Here is a 25,113-nt window from a genome sequence, read left to right as displayed (position 1 = left end):
ATCGAAGTGTAACATCTGGTGGATACAGTGGCCTAGCATGGGTGGCAATGGCAACCGGTGCGGAAATTGTGGGTGTCACCCCAAAAATTCAATCAAAATTGTAAAATATATTTATAAAAAGTAATGGTAATTTATGTTAAGACGAAACAGGAGCTGAGTTTTAAATATTTTAGGTAAATATACCCGTCTCGCTAATGGAAGCGGCACCTAAAAGTAGTGCGATAAGGACAAGGCGAAAAATCCTGCGTAAAAATCTCAAAAATCGAGGTTTCGTACTCCTCTGTTTCCTCCTCCAAAACTTAACCAATCGTAATCAAATTTGGAAATCTAAATGATTATGAAATTATCTGTGTCGGACCGTTTTGCTTTTTTGGCTAATTGATATCAGTTTTGAATGCCACGCCTCTCATTGCGGCATAGTCAATTAGGCCATTTTGGCCATTTTTGAAGGGCTCTAGCGCCTTAAAAAACAAAAATATCAAAAAAAGCAAAACGGTCCGACACAGATATTGACAATATTAATCTGTGTTGAAAAAATCATTGCTCTAGCTTCAAAAACCACGGAGGATAACGAGGAGTACGTTTGTATGGAGAAATGACCAATCCCGTTGGCTCTTAAATAGCTCAGGATTTACTCCATCGCGGTCGAGTGTCTCGGGGGTTTTTCGGGGTTGTTCCCATGCAAAAAGTTGTTCAGTATGACCTACCTAATCACCTCGCACAATATGGCTAACGGTCCAAAAATGACCCTGTATATTTCGGGGATCTCGGAAATGGCTCTAACAAATTCGATGAAATTTGGTATATGGGGGTTTTCGGGGCCGAACAACCGATAACCGATCTAGCTAGGTCTCACCTCTGGGAAAACGCGCATTTTTGAGTTTTTATATGTTTTCCGAGCAAAGCTCGGTCTCCCAGATATTAAGTAAGTAAATAATGCATATGTAAATATTAATAACATGTTATCTCACCTAAACAACACCCTGAGAAATGGAACGGATTAGCTGCAAATCTTATCCATAAGCTATCACTTCGTTAATCTTTGAGTTATCAATCGATCATTAATATCATTATGTTGAAAATACAAAACAAGCACTTTCAAGCGTTAACCTTTTCGACGCCCTGTCAAACACAAAAGCTGTCACTCGGACGCCACGTCACCGAAGTGTCAAAACTGAAATTGAACTTTATGCATATATACACGTAGGTCTATGTTGCTCTGTGGTCTGTAACCGATTAATCGGTCTTTGGCGTTGGACCTGCGGTGCGGATTTATCGGTCATTCGCGTCCAAAAGGTTGATATCAATGGTAAGAGATCAAAATAATTTCCGTGTCAGTTTCTACCTCAAAACAATATCCCGGATATAAACTCATATCATTTGTAGATACATTAAGAGCCCATCAACGTGGACACTAGCGCCACTGCTAAATAATCGTGATAATTGAAATTTAACGATAGGTATTTAAAAAAAGGGGGCCGCTATGTACTGTATTGTGTATTTCACCTTAAGTACCTTTTGAATACATCAAACTAGTTTTTATGTTGCTGGATTGGTCAATCTATGCGTCCAAAGTTAAAACGGCCGTTTATGTTTTGACGAATCCAGCAACATAAAAACTAGTTTGATGCATTCAAAAGGTACTTAAATACACAATACAGCACGTAGCGGCCCCCTTTTTTAAATACCTATCGTTAAATTTCAATAATCAGATAATCACGATTAAAAAGCTTGTAAAACATTGACTTTTATCAATAAATATCTTGTATATTGTATTTAGCAGTGGAGCTAGTGTGCACGTTGATGGGCTCTCAATGAAATTACTTTATAAGGAAGCAAACTACGTTTCCCTATTTGTTCTAATACAAATGTAAAGTCAACATTGTCAAAGAATGCTTGAGGTCGTCTATTTTAAGACACACATTATTTTAATGTAATAATGTAACCGCTTTGTCACTTTACAAGCTTACAAAGAAACTTGCATGTCATTCATACTGTGATATATACGTACACCCCGTACGTAATGTAAAATTTGTCCAATCGCCATCAGACTAGCATGACGCGTTCTCGCGCGGGACCCCATAAGGGCTTGTGCACAAATCACGCGAGGTTCGATAGGGGGGTGGGAGTCACGAAAAAATCACGACAGATCACGTTGGGCAACGGGGGGTATAAGGAGACCTCACGTGTATTTTTCTACAGGGAACGAAACTAAGAAAAAATACCTACCATATGAGTAGATACTTTTTCTCGGTTTCGATAAACATAAATCTTCACTCCGCACTTCAAAATAGCGAGCCTATTTTACGAAATTTTGGAGCGCGTGGCCTTGACCGGTCGGATGGAAAAAAATAAGAAAAAAATACACGTGAGGCAGTGCATATGTGGGGCAGGGGGGTAGCCAAAAACCTCACGAAATATCACCAATGGGAGGGGGGTCAAAAAGTAGCCGAAAACACCTCGCGTGATTTGTGCACAACCCCTAAGGTCGCGCTAGACGTATATAACCTTTACCAGGCTGACATTTCAAAAATGACAATCGAATGTCAGTCTTAACTCATCGAAAATAGAACACATGTTTGAAGTGCCGTATGTGGGAAATTATATAGCCTTAGCCTGGTAAAGGGTTAACTTCTTACCAACGACCTCAGTTAAACGTTAGATTTTAAGCTGTGTGTTTTTATAACCCGTCTCCCTTCAACTCTCCTGCTGACACCTTTGTACCGGAATTAGATAAGATAATTATTATAACAATCAACGGATAAGTATATTAAGTATTTAAGGACTTTGTAATCTTCAAAAACAAATTAGGTATGTTATGTAGCGAAGGTATTTGTTACCAGCTTGGGCAAAAATGATTTCGTATGGTCGGATGTTCTCCACTATAGCACCCCTAGTCAGTGGGGAGACACTCCTGACTTCGGCCAAACTCGGCTCCGCTCAGCTCAGCATTGCTCCGAGCAATTATTAGGGTTGACACAACTTGACGTTCCTTTACGTGCATGACCAGATAATGACTTGGATTTTGACAACCCTAAATAGCCGAAAGGGATAGTGCCATAAGTTAGAAAGGGATATCATGATTCGTCCCTGAATCGCTGTCAAACTTCGGTTTTGTAGGAAGTGTCCTTTCTGTACGGTAGTACTATTACTTATTCTGTGCCCTAGTGTAAACTTCATTCGATGACGTGACGTGACGTACGCGTTTGCGTTAAATGTCATTTTTTATGGGATTTTGAGTTTCCAAAAGATCCCGCATGGCGCGCTGATCAAAATCCCATACAAAAATCGACTTAACGCAAACGCGTACGTCAGTCAAGTAGCAATTCCCAACCGATTCTTGTGAAATTTTGTGAGCACGTTCGATGATAAAATATATTTTTTGGGTCTAACCCGTTTTTGTAGCTAAAAAGAATTTGTTTATTCGGTAAATATTCGGCAGTTCGAACCGATTTATTCGGCCGAATACGAACATTGAAAAATATGCCGAAAACCGAATAATTACCGAATATTCGGCCCATCTCTAGTACATCCGGCCAAGGTTTTCACAATATCTGAACACGCAATCTAACGCCTTGACAATAGAGGCGTGTTCAGATATTTTCGAGCATTTCGGCCGCTCCGATATATCTGATGACGACTGTACCATTTGTGAGTATCCATAATATCAATGTAACTGGGCTTTTATATTTTAACTTGTACTTTAAAGGTCGTGTTTTCAGTAACGTCTAACCGTCACCTTCCTGACAAAATGTATGGGGTTTGACATTGACCGTCAGTTTTGTCACGATTGCTAACCGGCCGTTAATGGTACAGGGACCTGCAATAATATGTTACAACGGAAGCCGCAAAAATATCGATCTTATTTGTATTTGGCCTTCTAAGAGTAACATATTATTGCAGGTGACTGACTGTACACACTTAAGGCCCCTGTACACAATGGGCCAGCGCCGGCCAGTCCAAGGGACGCAGCCATGCGGTAGAATGAGAAAGCAATATCACTGGCTTGACTGGCTCCCTCTAACGCATAAATGCGTCCCCTAGACTGGCCCATTGTGTACAGGGGCCTTTACACAGTTATTGAAAATGCCCAAATACGTAAACAGCAAAAAAAAAAAACAAGATAAAACCCTCCATTGTATACGTGTAGGTAATTTAAAGACAATCAGTCAATCACTTCAAAGCTATTAAATAAAGCATTGTTGTTCACACACAACCTTTGGCTTGTTCATATCGTTCACACGTGCTCGTCACATTGGCTATGACACAAAACAAGCGATGGGCTCATTCAGACGATGCGAGAATTCGCATGCGAGTTTCATTACATTGCGGGTTTTGATCGGTAGGTTGAATTGGACGTAACCAACAGTCCGCAATGTAACTAAAATCGCATGCGAGTTCGCGCGCCGTCTAAATCAGCCCTAAAGATGAATAAAGTCTAAGGAAAAAACGTGCCTCTGAAATCAAGAAAAGGTCATTCTCGGATAGATGGCGCCACACCTTTGGCCTATGCTCGGCTAGATGGCGTTGAAGACACCGTTTGATATTTAACAAATTTAATACATATCAGTGAAAGAACATGAGTCAAATAAATTTGACGTCCCGTCCCCGCAAAAATCGACAGACTGATTCATAAAGCCATGACGTCTCCAGTTACTGAATGCTCTAAGGTCACAAGTCAATAGGCGGCCAACCAGGCAACCACGTGTTGAACGGAGATATGGAAGTCAAAGGTTGAATGTAAACACAGTAAACAAGTAGCCTTAAGGCCAGTCCCGACGGGAATTTTTTTTCGCCAATCTGATTAAATTGTCCGATCAAATGGCCGTGCGGCCTCAAACGGCAATTTGGCTCGCCGATTATGAGCAATATTACCGATGAAATGGAGGTGCGGACGCAAGAATGCCTATTTGTGATGCTTAGTATTTGCGTTTGAAGAGAATATACAACAAACGTGATTTTTTTTGCCGTTCTTTGCGTACTTAATGGTACGGAACCCTTCGTGCGCGAGTCCGACTCGCACTTGGCCGGTTTTTTTTTAATTTAGAGTGCTCAAATATCACCATAAATCTAAAATTGGTGATTAAATTGGAGATTGAAGCAAATTTATTTTCTGATCAAATCGGTCGATTTGATCATCCCGTCTGGACTGACTTTTTAAATTGCGTGGGTTATGGCACTTATGTCGTTATACATAAACGCGGTACGAGCCTCAAAAAACCTATGCGTGTCAAAGTCAATTATTTACATTGGGAATTGATCTTTAACCCCATGTAACACGGTGCGATTTCCTGTTACGCGCACATTCGGGTTATGACTTATAAACTTTGAACTACTATCACAGAATACATAATAGTACTGCCGTACAGAAAGGAAACTTCCTACAAAACCGAAGTTTGACAGCGGTTCAGGATCGAATCATGCTGTCCCTTTCTAATATATGGCACTATCCCTTTCGGCTATTTAGGGTTGTCAAAATTCAAGCCATTATCTTATCTGTGGTCGTGCACGCAAAGGGACGTCAAGTTGTATCAACCCTAATAATTGCTCGGGGCAATGCTGAGCCGAGTTTGGCCGAAGTCAGGAGTTTCTACTATAGTAAGTAATCATAATGTTTACCTCGTGATTTTTAGGGTTCCGTACCCAAAGGGTAAAACGGGACCCTATTACTAAGACTCCGCTGTCCGTCCGTCTGTCACCAGGCTGTATCAGGAACCGTGATAGCTAGACAGTTGAAATTTTCACAGATGATGTATTTCTGTTGCCGCTATAACAACAAATACTAAAAACAGAATAAAATAAAGATTTAAGTGGGGCTCCCATACAACAAATGTGATTTTAGACCGAAGTTAAGCAACGTCGGGCGGGGTCAGTACTTGGATGGGTGACCGTTTTTATTTTGCCGTTTTTTGCATTATGGCACGGAACCCTTCGTGCGCGAGTTCGACTCGCACTTGCCCGGTTTTTGGGTGAAGTGCCGATAATAATTCGATTAAAACGAGTGAGAATTAATCACACTCCTTTTATAAACAAATTACATGTTGTTGTAGGTACTTGTTAACCAATTATGTATATCAGAAACTCTTTATTAAAGGTCAAAACGATTGAGGTCAAAAGGTTAATACCCACAGATTGGCTATACTGGTTCCAACTGTTTTTCTTTGTTTGTTTTGGAACCAAACATACGTTAGTCTATGGCTATGATTTGTGCCGCTTTTTTTATTACCTATTCCTTTATTTTATTCATTGTAAATCTTCATTATTGAAATATTATTATTAGGAAAGCTCGCAAAATATGAAGGAATATAGAATTTGGCCCAGAACGCCGTCAACGGGCAATGTGTCCAGAAGGCTGGCCGTATTTCCTTGCTATATATTTTATTACAGCTATATTTATTTTAGCGAAATTTTTGTACAATTTACAATGTAGTGTTTTTTGGTAGAATATAATTTTAGTTTATTTTATGTGTTGTTCTATTACTTATTAATTAATTTCACTGATCCCTATTGGGTAAAAGCCTTTTCTTTTTGCTATATATTATTAATAATTATCATAAATATTCACAGATGTTAACGAAAATAAAACTAAGTAAAATATAAATAAGCAAGACTCACATAACATCTGTCAACACTTTGCACATCAATTCAGTCATCATTGCAATGAAATATTCACATAATTTACATAATGCAGTACAAATACAACTTAAATATGCATGGATATTTCATTGCTTTGTTATCACTGTTGCATATGTTTATTTATTTTAATTTAACAACGCTAAAATGTGAATTAATGGGCCCTTAACTGATTAACAATTCTGTTTAAGTAAAATGGATACTAATTAAAAGTGAAAAACCAATGCAGTATAAATGTGTAAGTGTATAGGAAGTATAAATTATGAACACAATCATTGCATACTGCTTGTCTGCTCAAAACATTCCTCATAGTAAACAACATTTTGCAAACAATTTCTCGAGTTAAGAAAATACATTAAACTTTTTTTGATGGAAGAAGGCTCTCTTTTTCCTTGTGTTATCCCGGCATTTTGCCATGGCTAATGCTCCCATGATTTGACATAGGCACTAGTTTTTACGTAAGCAACTGCCATGTGACCTTCCAACCCAGAGGGGAAACTAGGTCTCCAGAGGGGAAACTAGCCCTCCAGAGGAGAAACTAGGACTAGGAAGATAGGCTAAGGCTTTATTTCCACTTGAGAGTGGTCTGAAAGTGAGCTTCTGTAATACTTGACACATAGGATAAGGATAAACAGAATTCAATCATATGAGATGACATTCATGTGTTATTATCAATTAGATAGCTGATCTAAGTAATCCGTTTATTACAACAGAAATTAAGTTACCTACATAAATATTCTCATAAAACCGTGTGTGATTATTAACTCAGGTGTTTTACAGCTTTCCCTTGTCTAAAAATTGCTAGAAAACAATAAAATTAATGGATATGGATAATAAAATAAAACTATTATCTTTTTTTTTAAACCCATCATAAATCAGGCAAGATAAACATGGCAAAGGAATTTTTAATCTACAAACACAATGCCAAGCACGATAATTTAAACATAGGGTTGGAATGAGTCAGACAGGGGCCACTACGACCTAACCTTTCGTAACATCTGATGCCATTTTAGCCATCATAATGTAAGAAAAACTCATTAACTACGTCATACGCATCGATTCAAAAATAAAAACACGCAATCGTCTATTTAACCGGACGTTAATTCCAGCGTCCTCGAAAAATATTAAAAACGCACCATACAATTTTCTTTTTCAAAACATGGCATAGGCACTTACCTCGAAAAGTTTGAGTAATATGTTCACGTATAGCCGACGCACACCCAAGGATTTGCCGATAGAAGCCAGAAATATTATGCACAGAATGAGAAGAAGGAACGGCGTGTAAAGTATAGACACCGCGACGGACACAAACGACATGATTAACGCCATTTTGACGACTGATTGACTAAATTTCGACGTCATTCATAGCACCGCTGGCTGTCAAAAGTTATCTGATATATGACAGTTGATTACGCTAATTTTATAAAATAATTTATGAATATTTATTTCGATATCAACCTTATTCAAATCGTATAAGAAATTGACTTCTGAAAGAAAATGTTTTAATATTTTGATTAATATTAACGGAAAGAGCGGATACTTGAGCCGGATTTGACAAGTACTTTACGTTCGGGAACATAATAATTTTAAACCTCCAATTATTCGAATATTCAGTTTTTATAGATTTTACCTTAAAAAATCATTTCTTTATTGAAGTCATACAAAAGTGACTTAAATATTATTTTCCCTTTTATTAAATTCTTCATGATTTTTGCTTCATAATTTTTTTGCTGTGGCATCACGATCACGACTTTGCAGAGAACTATCAAAAGGGAATTGTCCTGGGATTTCCACGAAAATCCTATTTGGATTCGTAATTAATTCTCGATAATAATAAATAATACAATGTCGGCCCTTCCCTACGGACCTCCCGTGCGAGTTTCTCCTCTGATCAGGGTATTTATACATTTTTATTTAAATATACAACCTCCATCATTATGTAACAATGTTTTTGAACGAGTTTTCTAAATTCGAAATTACATATCCTTTTAAATTTCGTCGCATATTTAATGGCTGGTATTTTAACTTAGTATTTAATGCTTTGCTGCCAGCAACTTAAACAAATAAATTCTAGTGCCATTAATTAAATTCTAACCTCTACCCAGTCATCGACCAGATTTTTCTTTTATCTTCCAACGTTAATGTGTCTTTCTACTCACTCTTCTGTTAAAATTACAATCGGTATTCAATTATGTAATTTTAGATAAGTGTGATTCAGATGATTTAAATCCTAGACTTTGGTGAGGTTGTAAGGTTGTACTTCCAATGAACTTACCATAAAATTACTAATGTTCAATTATGTTTAAGTTAATAAAAAATACTAAATGAACGTATTACTTAACATGTTGTAAGAACTAATGTTTTTAACTTTCTAGCACACCTACATATTTGTTCGGAATGAATCCAAATTATAGCAGTGTAATTTCTTCATAAATAATTTAAGTGACTGAGCCTTTTACTGCTTTAAAGAATTTGTGTTTTATCGAGTTACAGTCAGCCAATTTTAATGCCTGCTGGAGCAAGCCCAATCCCCAGACAGTCAGCATTCCAGTACCAACCTCCCAGACGAGCTTTTGCGTGTGCCGACGGCACCACCCTCCTTCGAAGAAGTGTTGGTAGCGGTGAAGTCCCTGAAACCAGGGAGAGCGCCGGGCATTGACAACATCCACGTAGACATGTTAAAGGTCGATACTGCGACGTCTGCAACTCTGCTGTTTCCCCCTATTGACCCGTATCTGGGAAGCTGGACGAGTACCCGATGAGTGGAAGCAAAGTCTCCTGGTGAAAGTCCCAAAGAAGGGGGATCTATCGCAATGCGACAACTGGCGCGGCATAACGCTCCTACCTACTGCCGCAAAAGTACTAGCTAAGATTCTGCTAAATCGCATTGCTCCAAGAGTGGCAGAGACGCTGAGAGACGAGCAAGCAGGTTTCCGCCCTGGTCGCTCCTGCACAGACCACACCAATACCCTACGCATCCTTATTGAACAATGTGTCGAATGGCAGTCGGAACTGTTCCTAGCCTTTGTGGACTTTGAGAAAGCCTTCGACACCGTGAAGTGGAGCGCGCTGTGGTCCAGCCTTCGTCGCAGGGGTATACCCGAGTGTATCATCCGCATAATCCGCTCCTTGTACGAAGGGAGCTCATGCAGGGTGATACATGAAAAGGAAATGGGAGCGCCTATAAGTGTAACTGCCGGTGTGAAGCAAGGATGCCTCCTGTCACCGCTGTTATTCATAATTCTTCTCGACGACGTGATGTGGAAAGTGATCGAAACACCAAGAGGCATTAACTGGGGTACTAAGGAACTGGATGATCTTGATTACGCCGATGACATCGTGCTGATTTCGCCATCGTTAGCCCATCTTAAAGCGAAACTTGAGAGCCTTCAAGAGGAAGCTGAAGCCATGGGCCTGCGAATCAACCGACGGAAGACTGTCAACATGCGAGTAAAATCAGATTGTACGGATCCTTTATTGCTCAAAAACGATCGCCTTGAATCAGTCTCCAAGTTTGTATATCTCGGCAGTACACTAACATTTGCATGCTGCATTTGCTCAACTCAAGCCTGTCTGGGACTCAAACGTTCTCACTCGCCGCGTAAAAATTTCCCTCTTCGAATCCATCGTCAAGTCCGTGCTGCTCTTCGGCTGTGAGACGTGGAGAGTGACAAAAGGGCTGACACACAAGCTACAAGTGTTTGTCAATAAGTCCCTCCGGTCCATCCTCCGCATATTCTGGCCGAAGACTATAAGAAATGAGGATTTGTGGAGTATGTGCCGACAACCTCCGATCGTCCAAGAAGTAGCGCTGCGGAAGTGGAGATGGATCGGTCATACCCTGCGAACAGGGGATACGAACAACGCCAGTATCGCGTTCGAGTGGCGGCCTCAGGGCGGGAAGCGAGCCCGCAAACGCCCTGTACACACCTGGAGGCGCAGCGTAGAGAACGAGCTGACAGCCGTAGGACTGAGCTGGAACGAGGCCAAGACGGTTGCTCTAGACAGGAAGGCGTGGAAGGATCTTGTGGAGGCCCTATGCACCTCCGGGGTGCCCTAGGACAGACAACAACAACAACAATTTTAATGTTATAGATAGACTTTTTCAGTAGATATACTAGACATACCACTCACATGGACAGTTTAGTATAGTTATGTGTAGGAGGATTTTAACAGGAGCATTAGAACATTTGTATGTACAATTTGGTATGCTATACACTTTTTTACTGGCAACATGGACTAACCTGTTGAACGCTACAGCTATTACATATATGTATGTAGCAGTCAAAGGGTTAATAAGCAAAGCAAGCAGTTGCTTAGTTTACCACTTCCATTGGTTTCCATGGTTGTCTATTGTTTGTCTGAAAATTATATAAAATAATACTCATATGCCCGAATTTTATTTGCACGAATTTCATTTGCCCGAATTGTTTGTTTACCGTAAAAATGATGTGACATACTCTTTGTTTACCCGATTATTAGATTCCAGAACGTACGAGTGCCATATGTGTTGTTGTCCATATTATTAATTGTAATAATATTATTTAATAGAATATTTAACCTCACCTAACCCACTTTTCCAGTAGTATTTCTTTTCTGTAAGGGTCGCAGTTCAAACCTAACCTAACCCATTTTTCTAGTAGCATTTGGTTTCTGTAAGGGTCGCAATTCAAACCTAACCTAACCCACTTTTCTGATAGCATTTATTTTCTGTAAGGGTCGCAGTTCAAACCTAACCTAACCTACTTTTCTAGTAGCGTTTATTTTCTATATGGGTCGCAGTTCAAATTTAACCTAACCCACTTTTCCAGTAGCATTTCTTTTCTGTAAGGGTCGCAGTTCATACCTAACCTAACCCACTTTTCCAGTAGCATTACTTTTCTGTAAGGGTCGCAGTTCAAACCTAACCTAACCCACTTTTCCAGTAGCATTACTTTTCTGTAAGGGTCGCAGTTCAAACCTAACCTAACCCACTTTTCCAGTAGCATTACTTTTCTATAAGGGTCGCAGTTCAAACCTAACCTAACCCATTTTTCTAGTAGCATTTGGTTTCTGTAAAAAAAATATATTATGGCTAGTGATAATTATGGCTTACAATGATGATGACAAATGATATTATTGAAATTGATTTTATGGGAAACAAAGTTTCTGGCACGTGACTAATATAGTAAACAATAAGTATTGCATATGTAATTATGGGAAACAATATAATGGCTGTTGACTATTATGGCAAGTGGGTGTATACCGGTTTCCATGACCCAGAAATGCTTTGGGCATCAAGTCTATACTCTGTATCTTTAGGTATTTAAATAAAAGTAAACAAAATCTACCCTATAAATGTTATAACTACCTGAAAATGGACAAATTATTTGTTTTTCTTTTATTTAATACCTAAAGATACAGAGTATAGTTTACCACCTCCATTGGTTTCCATGACCCAGAAATACTTTGGTCATCAAGTTTAGCTTGTAGGTGCCTGCTGCCTGTCTTCACTATCTTTGATCGTAAAAAAATTAAATGAACATTCTTCTTCTTCCTCGATTCCTCATGACTGAGGGTCGCGACCACATGAGGTCGTTATTTTGTGCACCAAGGCTCTTCATTCTGCACGATTTTTCGCCTTCCTAATAATAGGCGCCTGTGTAGATCCCTGGCAGGCCTTTTTTACAGTGTCCACCCAGCGGGTTGGTGGATGTCCACTACCCCGTCCTCCATCCACCATGCCAACCATAACGCGCTTTTCAAAGTTGTCCGGCTCCCGTCTGGCCACGTGTCCAAAGTAGTTAAGGATCCGCTGGAGGCAAATGGCTGATAAACGGCACTGGATTTTCAATTCCGTTGACGCATTAGTGCGGCGCGGTATTATTTATTAACTTAAATTTATTTATTCATATTCATATTCAATTCTTTATTGCAGATAACAGATGATCCATATTAAATTAAAATAATTAAAATTACGTACACAATAATAAAACAATAAATAGGTACACTTAAAAATGATTAAAATTATAAAATTAAAAATTAAAGTATTCAGTCTTACACAAAAAATAAAAATAAAAGGTACATTTTGGAATTACAAACACAAAATAAATAATAATAATAGTTAAAATTCAATCAATTATTTACATGCAAACTATTCCAGTGTCTCGCTATGGGGGAGTCCAAACAGCTAGCGATCACACTCAGAATGCCGTTGTTACTCCCACGCACACGGCGCATGATGGAGGCGACCCGCTTTCGAACAATGGCATGGAAGCCGTCTACTCGCATTTCTGCAAACATGCCCGATGCGCTGCAGCACCTGGGCAGTCCCAACAGCATCCTGAGCGTGTTATTATATTGCACCCTTAAGGCACTGACTGCCCGCTGAGTATTATACTGTACTGAGTAGTATTATATTATACTGTTCTAATTTCCAGTTTGGTCGCTGGTCACTCCTCACCGTGGGCATTGCCTACGGAGCATTCCACCAGAACAGGCTCTCGAAGAGGGAGGCCAAGCTCCGGGAGATCGAGGCCAAGGAGAAGCCCGTCAGAGACGCCAAGATCAAGGCAGAGAAGGCCCTCGCGGCTGCGGGTAAGTTCTACTTTACACAGTCTCTTTATCATCATCATCATATCAACCGGAGGACGTCCACTACTGGACATAGGTCTCCCCCAAAGAGTGCCACAATGACCGGTCTTGCGCCACCCGCATCCAGCGGACTCCCGCGACCTTTACCAGGTCGTCAGTCCACCTTGTGGGGGGTCTACCCACGCTGCGCCTTCCGGTACGTGGTCGCCACTCGAGAACCTTTCCGCCCCAATGGCCATCAGTTCTACGGGCAATGTGCCCCGCCCACTCTCTCTCCTAGTCTCTTTATAATCTCGTAATCATTTAATAATACAGTAACTTTATACCAATTTATACTAAAGTTGGAATAGGAACTTGAATATGAACTTTGTCGAATACATGCTGCTTTAGGTTGTCCCTTGTGTTATTTTGTGTAATTGAATTTTTATAATTCCCTGGGAATTGATTTGACTAGGACTAGATTTTTTAAATATTTTAATAATTTTGATGGTGAAACAAGTAATTTCCCTAATATACTTGGTCAAGCAGATCTTGTCAGTAGAAAAAGGCGGCAAATTTGAAAAATGTAGGCGCGAAGGGATCTCGTCCCATAGAAAATTTGAATTTCGCGCCTTTTTTTACTGTCAAGATTTGCTTGACCAGCTATAGTTTTAAACAGAAATTTTATTGCAACAAAATGATCGCATAAGACTTGATTTTATTCCTACAATGCAAAATTGGAAAAAGTTTAAGTTGCAGGGGCGTATTTTAGACTGCGGGGTAATTTAAACTAATCGAAATATCTTCCATGTTTTACATTATTAACTAGAGTCACACATAACACATATTTTTCGCTATCTGGACATATATGGCACTCTAGTTAATAATGTCTTGCCACCAACACCTGAAGTGATGACCATGCACGACCACTCTCTCAAGAGCAGGGACCGGAACCGGTTACCTTAACCGGGGTTTTTCATAGGGTTATTTTAAAAGTGGTTATAAAAACCCCTACCATAACGGTAACCGTCTGATAAGGTAACACTTTGATTCGGTAACCGTATCAGATCGAGTTAACCTCGGTTACCGGTAACCGAAATAAAAACCCAGTCGATTCAGTTACCTCATAATAAGGTTTTGAACCAGTTCAAACGATTGTAATCTTTACGCACACTTAAATTGAACTTATTATTGAATAACCGTGGTTGGCATGGGCGGTCTATTAAGTCTCCAGCACAAACATGTTTTTTTGTCGGTAACTTCGCTTATTGTCAATTCAAACAATATTGTACTTTGAGTCCTTAAGCTAAAATTGAAAACATTATTGAGCGATTACAGTATTACTTTGGAGCGACAGCCGCAGCGCGGCCATTCCTTTGTTTATCTTTATACCTGTGTGTTCTTATTGTTTTTGTTCATTTCGGAGCAATTCTAGTTTGGAATTTTTAGAAAAGGGCTTGCTGCAAGTAAACACCATCCTATCCTAGCAATATCTGCTATTATTTAGTTATATTTTTAATGCTACTTAGATATTATTTTTCTATTTTCGGGTTCGAAATTGGTATGTACATACAGAGTAAAGACTGATTTAAGGAAATATTTTAACCTAACTAGTAATTTTACTGGTAGGTATAGTTTATCTTTAGATAGAGTGATTAAATAAATCACTTTGTGATAAAGATACATGCGTTAGCGGATTGTGGTAGTGTGGTAGATATTTAACCATTGTTGACAAATTACATAATAGGTAGTTATTATGGGCTTATTTTATAATAAGCAACTACTTTTAAACGTTTTCAGATGCGGTGAGTTGTGTCAGCTAAAAGTCGTAATTTACCTTGTTTTGCTTAATGCAGCGAGCAGAATATATATATATATATATATTATCTATAGCAGTGATAACCTTATTTTAATACTTCAAATCTTTCATTAATACCAGAATTCATTATATTTATTGAGTATCTGTAACATTGGTACCTAGGTGAAATAATTTTGATTAAATTAAATAGATACATACTTAGTAAGCAGTGTTGGGCATTCAAGAATAAAATCATTATTTGAATAAGAATTCCTAAGAATAAAATCATGTTGATTTTATTTCCGTCAAAATTATTCCAATAATTTTGATCGGAAATAATAAACGTATGTGAACAAATTTAATAAGAATAATCTCATTCTTAATCAAGTAAATGTAATCATGATTTTATATTCTTAATAATATTCCTGGATTAAAATGCAGTCTGGGTGCCGTATAGATAGAAGTAAATAATAATAGTTTCTTGTCTAATTTATACCTAATTTTATTACTTTCATTTACTGCCGCATAGTCTTTGTGTTGGTCGATACCCGTATTGCTTTTAATGTGATAACTAAATCATCAGGTACAATTCAGCTGATCTGATCTGACCGGATGGTGGATAGCGAAACACTTCAATGGCTCACTGTGCCTAATTTAATGTAAAAAATAAAATACCGGCCAAGTGCGAGTAGGACTAGCGCAGGAAGGGTTCTGTACCATTGCGCAAAAAACAGCAAAGAAATCACGTTTCTTGTATGGGAGCCCAACTTATATATTTATAATATTCTGTTTTTATTATTTGTTGTAATAGCGGCAACAGCAATACATAATCTGTGAAAATGTCAACTGCCTAGCTATCACGGTTCATGAGATACAGCCTAGTGACAGACAGACGGACAGCCGAGTCTTAGTAATAGGATCCCGTTTTTACCCTTTGGGTACGGAACCCTAAAAAAGGTGTTTTTAAAGGTATGATAAGGAATAGCTCGATATGGTGTATTCCTATTTCTCTCCGCCGGGCACAGATGGGAATAGGCATTAGTATGTAGTTTCAGTGTCCGAGTTACTACCGAGACTCATTGTGTTTTTAAAAGTTCAGCTGATATTTAAAATTTGCATTCATTATGAGACGGAAATCAATAGGTATTAATATCGTTTCACACACCGCCTACCGCACGTGTCTCAAATCAAATGCTGTCAAAAAATTCACCACGCCACGATTAAATCTTATTGTTATTGCCAATGAGTAATAAATGACGGTCTCAAGTGGAAACACGCCAAATAATACAATACAATAATTCATGCTGCGATCTGCGACTTTCTGCAAATCTAGTGATAAGCGTAGGACTCTTTTCTTACCTGCTGTAATTTGCTATCTCATTCACTTTCCGTATGTGTGAAAGAGATAGCATACGTAAGACCTCAAGGCTGATAAGAATAATAAACAAAATACATACTTAATTGGCAAAGGAATATACATTGAACCATCATAATTATAATTTCGCAGTTTACTTTTTATGTAGCTTCATTATCAAATTATCATCACCGTTTCGAAAGCTCCTAAAAAAAATGTACCTACCTATCTATCACAATCACAACTTTTACGCTAAAAAAAATTCAAATCAATCCGACCATTGAAAAGAGGAGTGAAATTTATTTTACAAATTATATACATTGTACTACAAAAGTTAACTTAATTCAGAATAACATTCTAATTGAATATAATGCAGAAAGTCGCAGGTCGCAGTATGAATAACTGAAACCACATACTAAACAATACATGAAATGAATGAAATGAACGAAATAAACACAATAAATACAATAAACAAAATAATCAAAATAAATAAATAATATTAATCAAATAAATAACATTAATAAAATGAATATTATTAATAAAATAAATTACATTAATAAAATGAATATCATTGATAAAATAAATTACATTTATAAAATAAATATTATTAATAAATAAATAACATTAATGAAATAAATGAATTATAGTAAATAAATAAACAAAAAAGTAAAAAAAACTAAATTAAGAAAGTTAACAATTAATAAAACAACTATTTTTTTTAGTATTCTACTGACGGCACATCACTAAATACGGATGTTGCAAACGTATAAGCAACCGATAATAAAGGTTACCATAACCGAATAAAAACCTGTTAAAAACCCCTAACAAAAACCCTATCGCGATGGGGTTTTGAATTAACTCGGTTAAAGGTTAAGGTTACCGTTTCAATAAGCTTACCATTACAATCAGGTAACAGTATGATAGGGTTACCGAATGATACGGTAACCGAATCGATTGGGTTACCGAATGGATAGGATTAACCGTAAAGAGGGGTTTTCCGGTCCTTGCTCAAGAGTGATACCGACGAAGAAGAAGAAGTTAAGAATGTAAAACATGGAAGATATTTCGATTAGTTTAAGTTGCCCCGCAGTCTAAATTGTCCCCCTGTACCTTACAAACTTTTTTTTATTGTATTCTTTTTTTGTTTCAGCCGAAATCAAGGCGCTCGAAGAGATGGTTAATAAGAAGTAAACTAGAGTTAAGGCCCCACACATTCGTAGCCAGACCACCCGGCAACAATCAGTTGTAAAGTTATTTAATGAATTATAGGTAATTGTATACATATGAGTTTTATTTCTTATTCTCCTCCTATACTCTGTATCTTTAGGTATTTAAATAAAAGTAAACAAAATCTACCCTCAAATAGCTCCTTAAGCCAGTTGAGGGTAGACGAAAATATTACATGATCAAATAATGTAGGTTAAAGTCAGGTCGTTCAGTGAACGATCCAGGCGGTTTTGTATTTGGTTGGTTAACCAATAAATGTTATAACTACCCGAAAATATACAAATTGTTTGTTTACTTTTATTTAAAAGATACAGACTATACATACTGCCAGTCTGCCATACTACTTTTTTAGGGATAGGGGGAGGGGGTCAGTTGTTATGCCTCGATCATGGCCAAGACAGGTAGCTGACCCCCATGTTAAGGGATAAAAAAATATTTGGGTTAATTAACCTTTTGAACGCCACAGACGCAAAATCGTGATAACGACGCCAAAGACGGCATTAGACGTCGATCGTTTTTTGATGAAAATCTACTGAAAAACACCCCACTTTTAGGTTGGTATTATTTATTCACAAAACTAAATTTTACCCCCGTGGCGTCAGTGGCACGGCGAATGGATGCGCTGTTTGGTGTTCAAAAGGTTAAGCCACTTACCCTATATAATATATATGTATAGACGGTCAAGCAAATCTTGTCAGTAGAAAAAGGCGCGAAATTCATATTTTCTATGGGACGATATCCTTTCGCGCCTACTTTTTTCAAAATTGCCGCCTTTTTCGACTGACAAGATCTGCTTGACCCAGTATACTTTCCCGGGCCCAAAGAGTATAGTAAGTATAATACCACCTCCCACAACGTACCAATACCGCTCGTTCTAGTCTGAAATTGCGGAGATCTTTCTCAGTGACAGAGAAAGATGCCCCGCATTTAGCGAACTTCGGTTTTGGCGGTAACCCCCTGTAACGATGTTTATATAATTAAAACATCGAATTGTTTGTAATTGAGGGTAGACGAAAACATTACATGATCAAATAATGTAAGTTAAAGTCAGGTCGTTCAGTGACTGATCCAGGTGGTTTGTATTTGGTTGGTTAACCAATAAATGTTATAACTACCCGAAAATGTACAAATTGTTTACTTTTATTTAAATACCTAAAGATACAGACTACATACTGCCAGTCTGCCATACTACTTTTTTAAGGGTTAGGGGGGGTCAGTTGATATGGCTGATGGCCAAGACAGGTAGCTGACCCCCTGTCACCCGCTGGTGACGCCCTTGTTAGGGATAAAAAGTTATTTGAGATAATTAAATGCCGGTGTGATAACAGATGCGTTCAGTTTGTAATTGTTTGCAATAGTTATTAGTTATATTCATTATGCTGTTTACGAATTAGATGTGTTTTAAGTGTCTATTGTATATTTAAGTACTGCGGAATGGAGTATCGAGACAAACCATTCTGGTTTAACGATGCTTTTGGATCAAAATATTATGTAATTGTGATTTATCTCTAATAAATAAAAATTATGTAGGCATAGAGATAAAGCTGAGAGCCCAATGTTGCCAAAGAAAATCTTCGGTTCACGAAACCTCATATTTCATCTGGTAGAACGGCCCCTATTAGAGTGAAATCTCTATAATCCGGATTATTGTCCGATATACCCAGTAATCCGGCACTAAAATTGAGATGCAAATGATCATTATATGACCTAATTTACTATGTGCGCTAACATCTTCGCTCTTTAATCTATAAATGGCTAAATTCCAGATAAGAGCATATTTTTTTTTAAATTAGCATTTTAGTAAAATTTATTTCTCGACATACTAAAAAAGTAAAAACACATCAATAATATATATAGCTGGTCAAGCAAATCTTGTCAGTAGAAAAAGGCGCGAAATTCAAATTTTCTATGGGACGATAACCCTTTGCGCCTACATTTTTTAAATTTGCCGTCTTTTTCTACTGACAAGATTTGCTTGACCAACAATCCGGCTCTCTTGTGTCAGCATTAGTGCCGGATTAGTGAGATTGTACTGTAGTTAGTTAGTGCTTCTGGGCATTTTCCGCAAATCGACAACCATTGTGCCTATTTTGCGTGAAACGAGCTAGGTTGCTCTACTCTAACAACCCCAGCTCCTCCATGAAGCCTAGCAATATTTTCAGGTTGCCGGCGACTGCCTCTGTTAGTGTGCTCCGAGTCCCTAGGTATTTTCTCCTGTAACGGCCCCTATTATTATTACACGTGATGAGTTAATAATAGACGCGTTTTGTTAGAGAGTGAACCTTCTGTACCTAGTACTATTATTTATTCTGTGACCACAGAGAAATAAGCAAGATGACTATATCGAATATGCTCTTTAACGGATCCCCACTATTTTTCAATGAAAAAAAAAGCGCCGGTGGCCTAGCGTGCGACTTTCAATCCGGAGGTCGCGGGTTCAAACCCCGGCTCGTATGTACCAATAGGTTTTCGGAATTTATGTACGAATTATCATTTGATATTTACCAGTTGCTTTTCGGTGAAGGAATACATCGTGAGGAAACCGGACTAATCCCAATAAGGCCTAGTTTCCTCTGGGTTGGAAGGTCAGATGGCAGTCGCTTTCGTAAAAACTAGTGCCTACGTCAAATCCTGGGATTAGTTGTCAAGCGGACCCCAGGCTCCCTTGAGCCGTGGCAAAATGCCGGGATAACGCGATGACGAAGTTATACAGCCAATGCAACTATCTCTATTTCGGATATTTTTACAATGAAACACAATTATTTACAACAATTTATTATATATAAAATGTGGACGCACTAACAGAATATACATATAAACATAACAGGACCGTTACACATAGTTTAGAACTCGTCGTTTTCAAAAGGATGAAACTTGTGGCCAAGAGATCTGTAACAAAAAAAAATACATTTTGTGCATTAGACTTTTCGGTCGTCGCGACATCTATAGTCGAGTAGCGGTACTGATAATTCCGCTACCATAGAGAAATATAGTAAGACAAGACTGCTCACTCCAGACATCAGTTTTGGTACCAAAAAAATTAGTATTTTCATAGTCGACTACTACTGCTACTTATAGTACTTATAATTCCGCTACTCGATGCTACGCGATGACCAAAACTGATGTATGGAGTGAGCACTCTTGTTAGGGTTCCGTACCCAAAGGGTAAAACGGGACCCTATTACTAAGACTTCGCTGTCCGTCCGTCCGTCTGTCACCAGGCTGTATATCACGAACCGTGATAGCTAGACAGTTGAAATTTTCACAGATGATGTATTTCTGTTGCCGCTATAACAACAAATACTAAAAACAGAATAAAATAAAGATTTAAATGGGGCTCCCATACAACAAACGTGATTTTTGACCAAAGTTAAGCAACGTCGGGAGTGGTCAGTATTTGGATGGGTGACCGTTTTTTTTTTGCTTTTTTTTTGTTTTTTTTTTGCATTATGGTACGGAACCTTTCGTGCGCGAGTCCGACTCGCACTTGCCCGGTTTCTTACTATATTTCTCTATGCTACTGACGAAAAATGTACTTAATTCTAAAACAATTTACAACTAATATTAGAAGCAGAAGGAGTTGAAAGTAGAGTTTCGAGTAATTCGGTCATAATACTAGCTGAAAATTGTTGATCATTAGAGTTATTGTTCGCCGCGACATCTATAGTCGAGTAGCGGTACTGATAATTCCGCTACATGACGCTAGATGTCGACTACGGAAATAACCCGCGTTTTAAGTAAACTGATGTATGGAGTTACCACTCTTTCCTTACTTATATTACTCTAAACTGAAAATCGTAGTTCAAGACCAAAAAAAGTAAGACAATGTTGCCATATTTTTACTAGCGCGTCTTGTATTTATGTAAAAATAAGTAAATAACAGTACTTTTTAAAATCGTATGAGTAAAATTACCAATAAATAAATTATCTTAGTCTGTTTATTTATAAAAAAGGAATTTACTATTTTACAAACAAATTATTGCAGTGGCAACATTCTTACTTTTTTGGTCTTGAATTACGTTTTGCAGTTTAGATGTCGACTATGAATATATTAGTCTTTTTGGTACCAAAACTGATGTATGGAGTGAGCACTCTTGTCTTACTATATTTCTCTATGCCTATATGAAGGGCCGCTGTTCTCAAACTTTTTTTGTGGCGAAACCCTTTTGGTAAGCGAAATATTAGAAAAAGTCAAACTTAAAAAAAGTCTTCCTTCGCCATGAAACCGTGAACAGACATAGAAGGGCTGGTTAATGATTTTTTTCTCGCGGAGGCCTTGCGGGTCCCTAGGGGTCCGCGGAGCACACTTTGAGAATGGCTGCGCTATGGGTTTACATTATACTCTGTATCTTTAGGTATTTAAATAAAAGTAAACAAAATCTACCCTCAAATGGCTCCTTAAGCCAGTTGAGGGTAGATGAAAACATTACACGATCAAATAATGTAGGTTAAAGTCAGGTCGTTCAGTGACAGATCCAGGCGGTTTTGTATTTGGTTGGTTAACCAATAATACCCGAAAATTTTCAAATTGTTTGTTTACTTTTATTTAAATACCCAAAGATAAAGTCTATTTCAATAGAACTTGCTAACTATGTAAACAAACAACGTAACTTTGTTTTATCACTGTTTCTCTTTGAATTTTTACACCACCTCATCAAATACCATTGAAACCATACACATATACACTATTGAAACGGTCCGTTCCGTAAAATACATAAATATATAACTGTATCTTGGATATTCAATTAAAAGTTTAAAATGGGTTCATAAGTTAGGTTATGAGGACCTGATGGAATGACGGTTTTGTTTCTTTTAAATTCTACAATTGCCTATGATGGGTAGTGTTGTGACTAAAGTTTGTGATATAAACCCGCTACACACTACCCAACCCATGATCTGTACCTACCGCCGCGGTTATAAAATACATCAATACATCATTCTTAAGTACTAATTTGTCTTCTGATCGTGATTAAACAAATTAAAAATATGTATCTACTTGTTTTTTACTTTTGGTATTTTATTATTCGAGATGGTTTGACATTAGTAAAGTAGTAAGTAGGAGTCTTGCCCATCACTAGTAAATTCATCATTCAGAGACAATTTCAATATGGCGGTTTGTTTACATAGTTAGCAAGTTCTATTGAAATAGACTTTACATACTATAGTTCGCTTGCACCCGTGACGTTGGCGTGTGAGTGACGTTTCCTTTATGACGTTAAGCGTTGAAAGGGTTAACTTACGCGGTCATGGGTACGAATCTCCCGTTAACGTTGAAGGAGTCGATCAAGTCCAAGTCCTCCTTGGACAGCTTGAAGTCGAACACTTCGAAGTTGGACGCGATCCTGGACTTCGTCACGGACTTGGGTATCACGATCACGCCGCGGTCGATCTGGTATCTGAAAAAACGATTGGACAAAAATTTCATTTTTACCACACCAAAGCTCGCTTTTTTCGCTCGGAAAGGCTTACTTTGCCAAAAACTGACGGCATCTTTAATGAGAGAGTGAGACGGACTGACATTGGACAGGTGGAATACCACTATTAGGAAGAACCTAAGAAATTGTATTACATAATTTTTTGTTCTACCTTCCAAAATTTAGCGACATCTAGCGAGGCGCTCAGAGTTAAAGGGTCATTATATTCACAATTTCATTAATCTTTTCACCACACCAGCTCGGAAAGGCTTACTTTGCACTTCAAAAACTGATAGCAAAGTTGCATTTTATTCACATGTGAGGCAAAGTAATGAAATGCAAATTTTGAGTTGTTTTCTTATGTTTGCTGGTAGAATTGACTTTTAAATGATGATTTTGGATGATAAATATTTAATAACATTCATTTGGATTTGATTTTATCTGATATTTTACATTTAATATTTACTTCGGGTTGGTGTGGTGAAAAATTTTGTGTTTCACTCGGGGGCAAATTTTGTTTAATCCTCGAGCTTTGAAACCCTCGCAACGCTCAAGATTCCTCGCTACGTTCGTGGTTCAGTTTTGGAATCTTTCGCTTGCTCGGATATCAATATTAGCACGAGCGGTTAAACAACAACTTTGCCCCCGAGTGAAACAAATAACAATTTTGGTACAAGCAAAAATATATGTAACACCGTGTGGTATTCAACCTGTCCAATGTGTATTTTGTCTCACATTATGCTTAATGAGAGAGTGAGACGCAATGACATTGGACCAAGATATTTGACAGATGGCATACTAAAAAGATAAGTAAAGTCTAAAGAAAAAACGTGCCTCGGAAAATAAAAATATGCACGAATAGATGGCGCCACATTCGGCCTATACTCGTGTAGCTGTAGATGGGTTTTCAGAAAAAATGGTACAGTCAACAACAGAGCTATGAATACAGGCAAAGTGCCAAAAATATGTATACACGACCTTAATGTACAGGCAATAAAGTACTGTATACATATTTTTGACACTTTGCCTGTATTCATAGCTCTGTTGTTGACTGTACCATTTACTTTTTTTTTTTAAACCATCAACTTTTCTCAGAATCACGAGTGCTATTGAATGAGACGAAGAAAAAAAGTGTCCCCAGTTTTTCATACAAATTTTGGGTGTCATTTTTGTAACGGTCCATACAAAATGTATGTGAAAAATCGTTACAAAACTGAAATTTTTTGGGTCACATTTTTTTTTAAGTCGATAGTTCTCGTGATTCAGAGTAGAAATAACCCAAAAGTTGATGGAATTTGGAAAAAAAGTAGAAGGGTGCACTTTTAAGTGAAAATGCCCAGATGGCGACACCGATTGATATTTAACAATTTTAATGGCTCCTCTACACGATGGGCCAGCGCCGGCCACTCCAAGGGACGCAGCCATGCGGTAGAATGAGATAGCAATATCACTTGCTCCCTCTAACGCATTATATGCGTCCCTTGGAGTGGCCGGCGCTGGCCCATCGTGTAGAGGAGCCACAACACAAATCAGTGATAGAACATGACCTTTGAGAGAGATAAGGTACAAATTTAGTCAGTTTGTGTCTAGTGCCATCTACCGACGAATTGGTTAAACTTTTCATCAACAATTTAACCTACTGAGACCCAATGACAGTTGTTTTGTTTTTGAATTTAGAACCATTAGTTACACAATAAAAGTTCAAAATAGATTGTGGAATATGTACACATTTGTACCTTTGGGATAAGGTACAAATTTAGTCAGTTTGTCTCTAGTACATCGCCATCTACCGACGAATTGGTTAAACTTTTCATCAATAATTTAAATGTACAATCGTACGTTTAGCTGTTACGTCGACCACGGAGCGAGCTTCCATATTGAATATTAAGCGCAGATAGTGTTTCTATAATGATGGCATTTACTAAAGCACCCCAAATTGAATAACAAGCGTAACTATAGTTCCTTTTTTTTAGCATTAGAAATGAGGTAAACAATCTTGATGTGTCTTTTAATTGAAAAACACGTTTTAAAAATAAGTCACGGCAAATATGTAACAATTGTGAATCTAATACGATCATTTATAATCTTCTGCTTTCATAAGTAATAGTTACTGATTATTAAAAAGCGTTTTTCAA

General features: G+C 37.9%; 3 protein-coding genes across 6 annotated transcripts in view; 1 reads left to right on the top strand and 2 right to left on the bottom strand.

The window, feature by feature from the left end:
* LOC134803292 (glycerol-3-phosphate acyltransferase 4) overlaps positions 1-8,011 on the bottom strand; it is a 34,604-nt gene extending 26,593 nt beyond the window's left edge. The window contains exon 1 of one of the 3 annotated variants that reach the window (XM_063776062.1): positions 7,810-8,011. In XM_063776062.1, coding sequence (XP_063632132.1) covers positions 7,810-7,995 — 186 coding nt within the window. In that variant the 5' untranslated portion in view covers positions 7,996-8,011. The remainder of the gene's footprint in view (positions 1-7,809) is intronic. The other 2 variants (XM_063776064.1, XM_063776063.1) reach the window with 2 other exon arrangements.
* A 352-nt stretch (positions 8,012-8,363) lies between these two features.
* LOC134803567 (ATP synthase subunit e, mitochondrial) lies at positions 8,364-17,617 on the top strand. The gene is made up of 3 exons (XM_063776365.1): positions 8,364-8,529; positions 13,053-13,209; positions 17,488-17,617. The coding sequence occupies exons 1-3, from the start codon at positions 8,479-8,481 to the stop codon at positions 17,526-17,528; spliced, it is 249 nt and encodes an 82-aa protein (XP_063632435.1). The 5' UTR covers positions 8,364-8,478; the 3' UTR covers positions 17,529-17,617.
* A 2,706-nt stretch (positions 17,618-20,323) lies between these two features.
* Positions 20,324-25,113, bottom strand: part of LOC134803363 (aldo-keto reductase family 1 member B1-like) — a 39,431-nt gene continuing 34,641 nt past the window's right edge. For both annotated transcript variants that reach the window (XM_063776165.1, XM_063776164.1), the window contains exons 6-7: positions 22,805-22,960; positions 20,324-20,453 (exon numbers count right to left, since the gene is read on the bottom strand). In XM_063776165.1, coding sequence (XP_063632235.1) covers positions 20,408-20,453; positions 22,805-22,960 — 202 coding nt within the window. In that variant the 3' untranslated portion in view covers positions 20,324-20,407. The remainder of the gene's footprint in view (positions 20,454-22,804; positions 22,961-25,113) is intronic.

Source organism: Cydia splendana, chromosome 26 (assembly GCF_910591565.1).
Source record: "Cydia splendana chromosome 26, ilCydSple1.2, whole genome shotgun sequence".
NCBI classification, from domain to species: Eukaryota; Metazoa; Arthropoda; class Insecta; order Lepidoptera; family Tortricidae; genus Cydia; species Cydia splendana.
The sequence above is the reverse complement of the archived record's forward strand: the minus strand, read 5'-3'. Positions and strand labels throughout refer to the sequence as shown.

Bases quoted from the DNA above. Each gene is read 5' to 3' on its own strand.
- LOC134803567 (XM_063776365.1), top strand. From the start codon at position 8,479: ATGTCGGCCCTTCCCTACGGACCTCCCGTGCGAGTTTCTCCTCTGATC. The intron at 8,530-13,052 runs GTATTTATACAT...TCTAATTTCCAG, and splicing joins GAGTTTCTCCTCTGATCAGG to TTTGGTCGCTGGTCACTCCT. The intron at 13,210-17,487 runs GTAAGTTCTACT...TTTTTGTTTCAG, and splicing joins GAAGGCCCTCGCGGCTGCGG to CCGAAATCAAGGCGCTCGAA.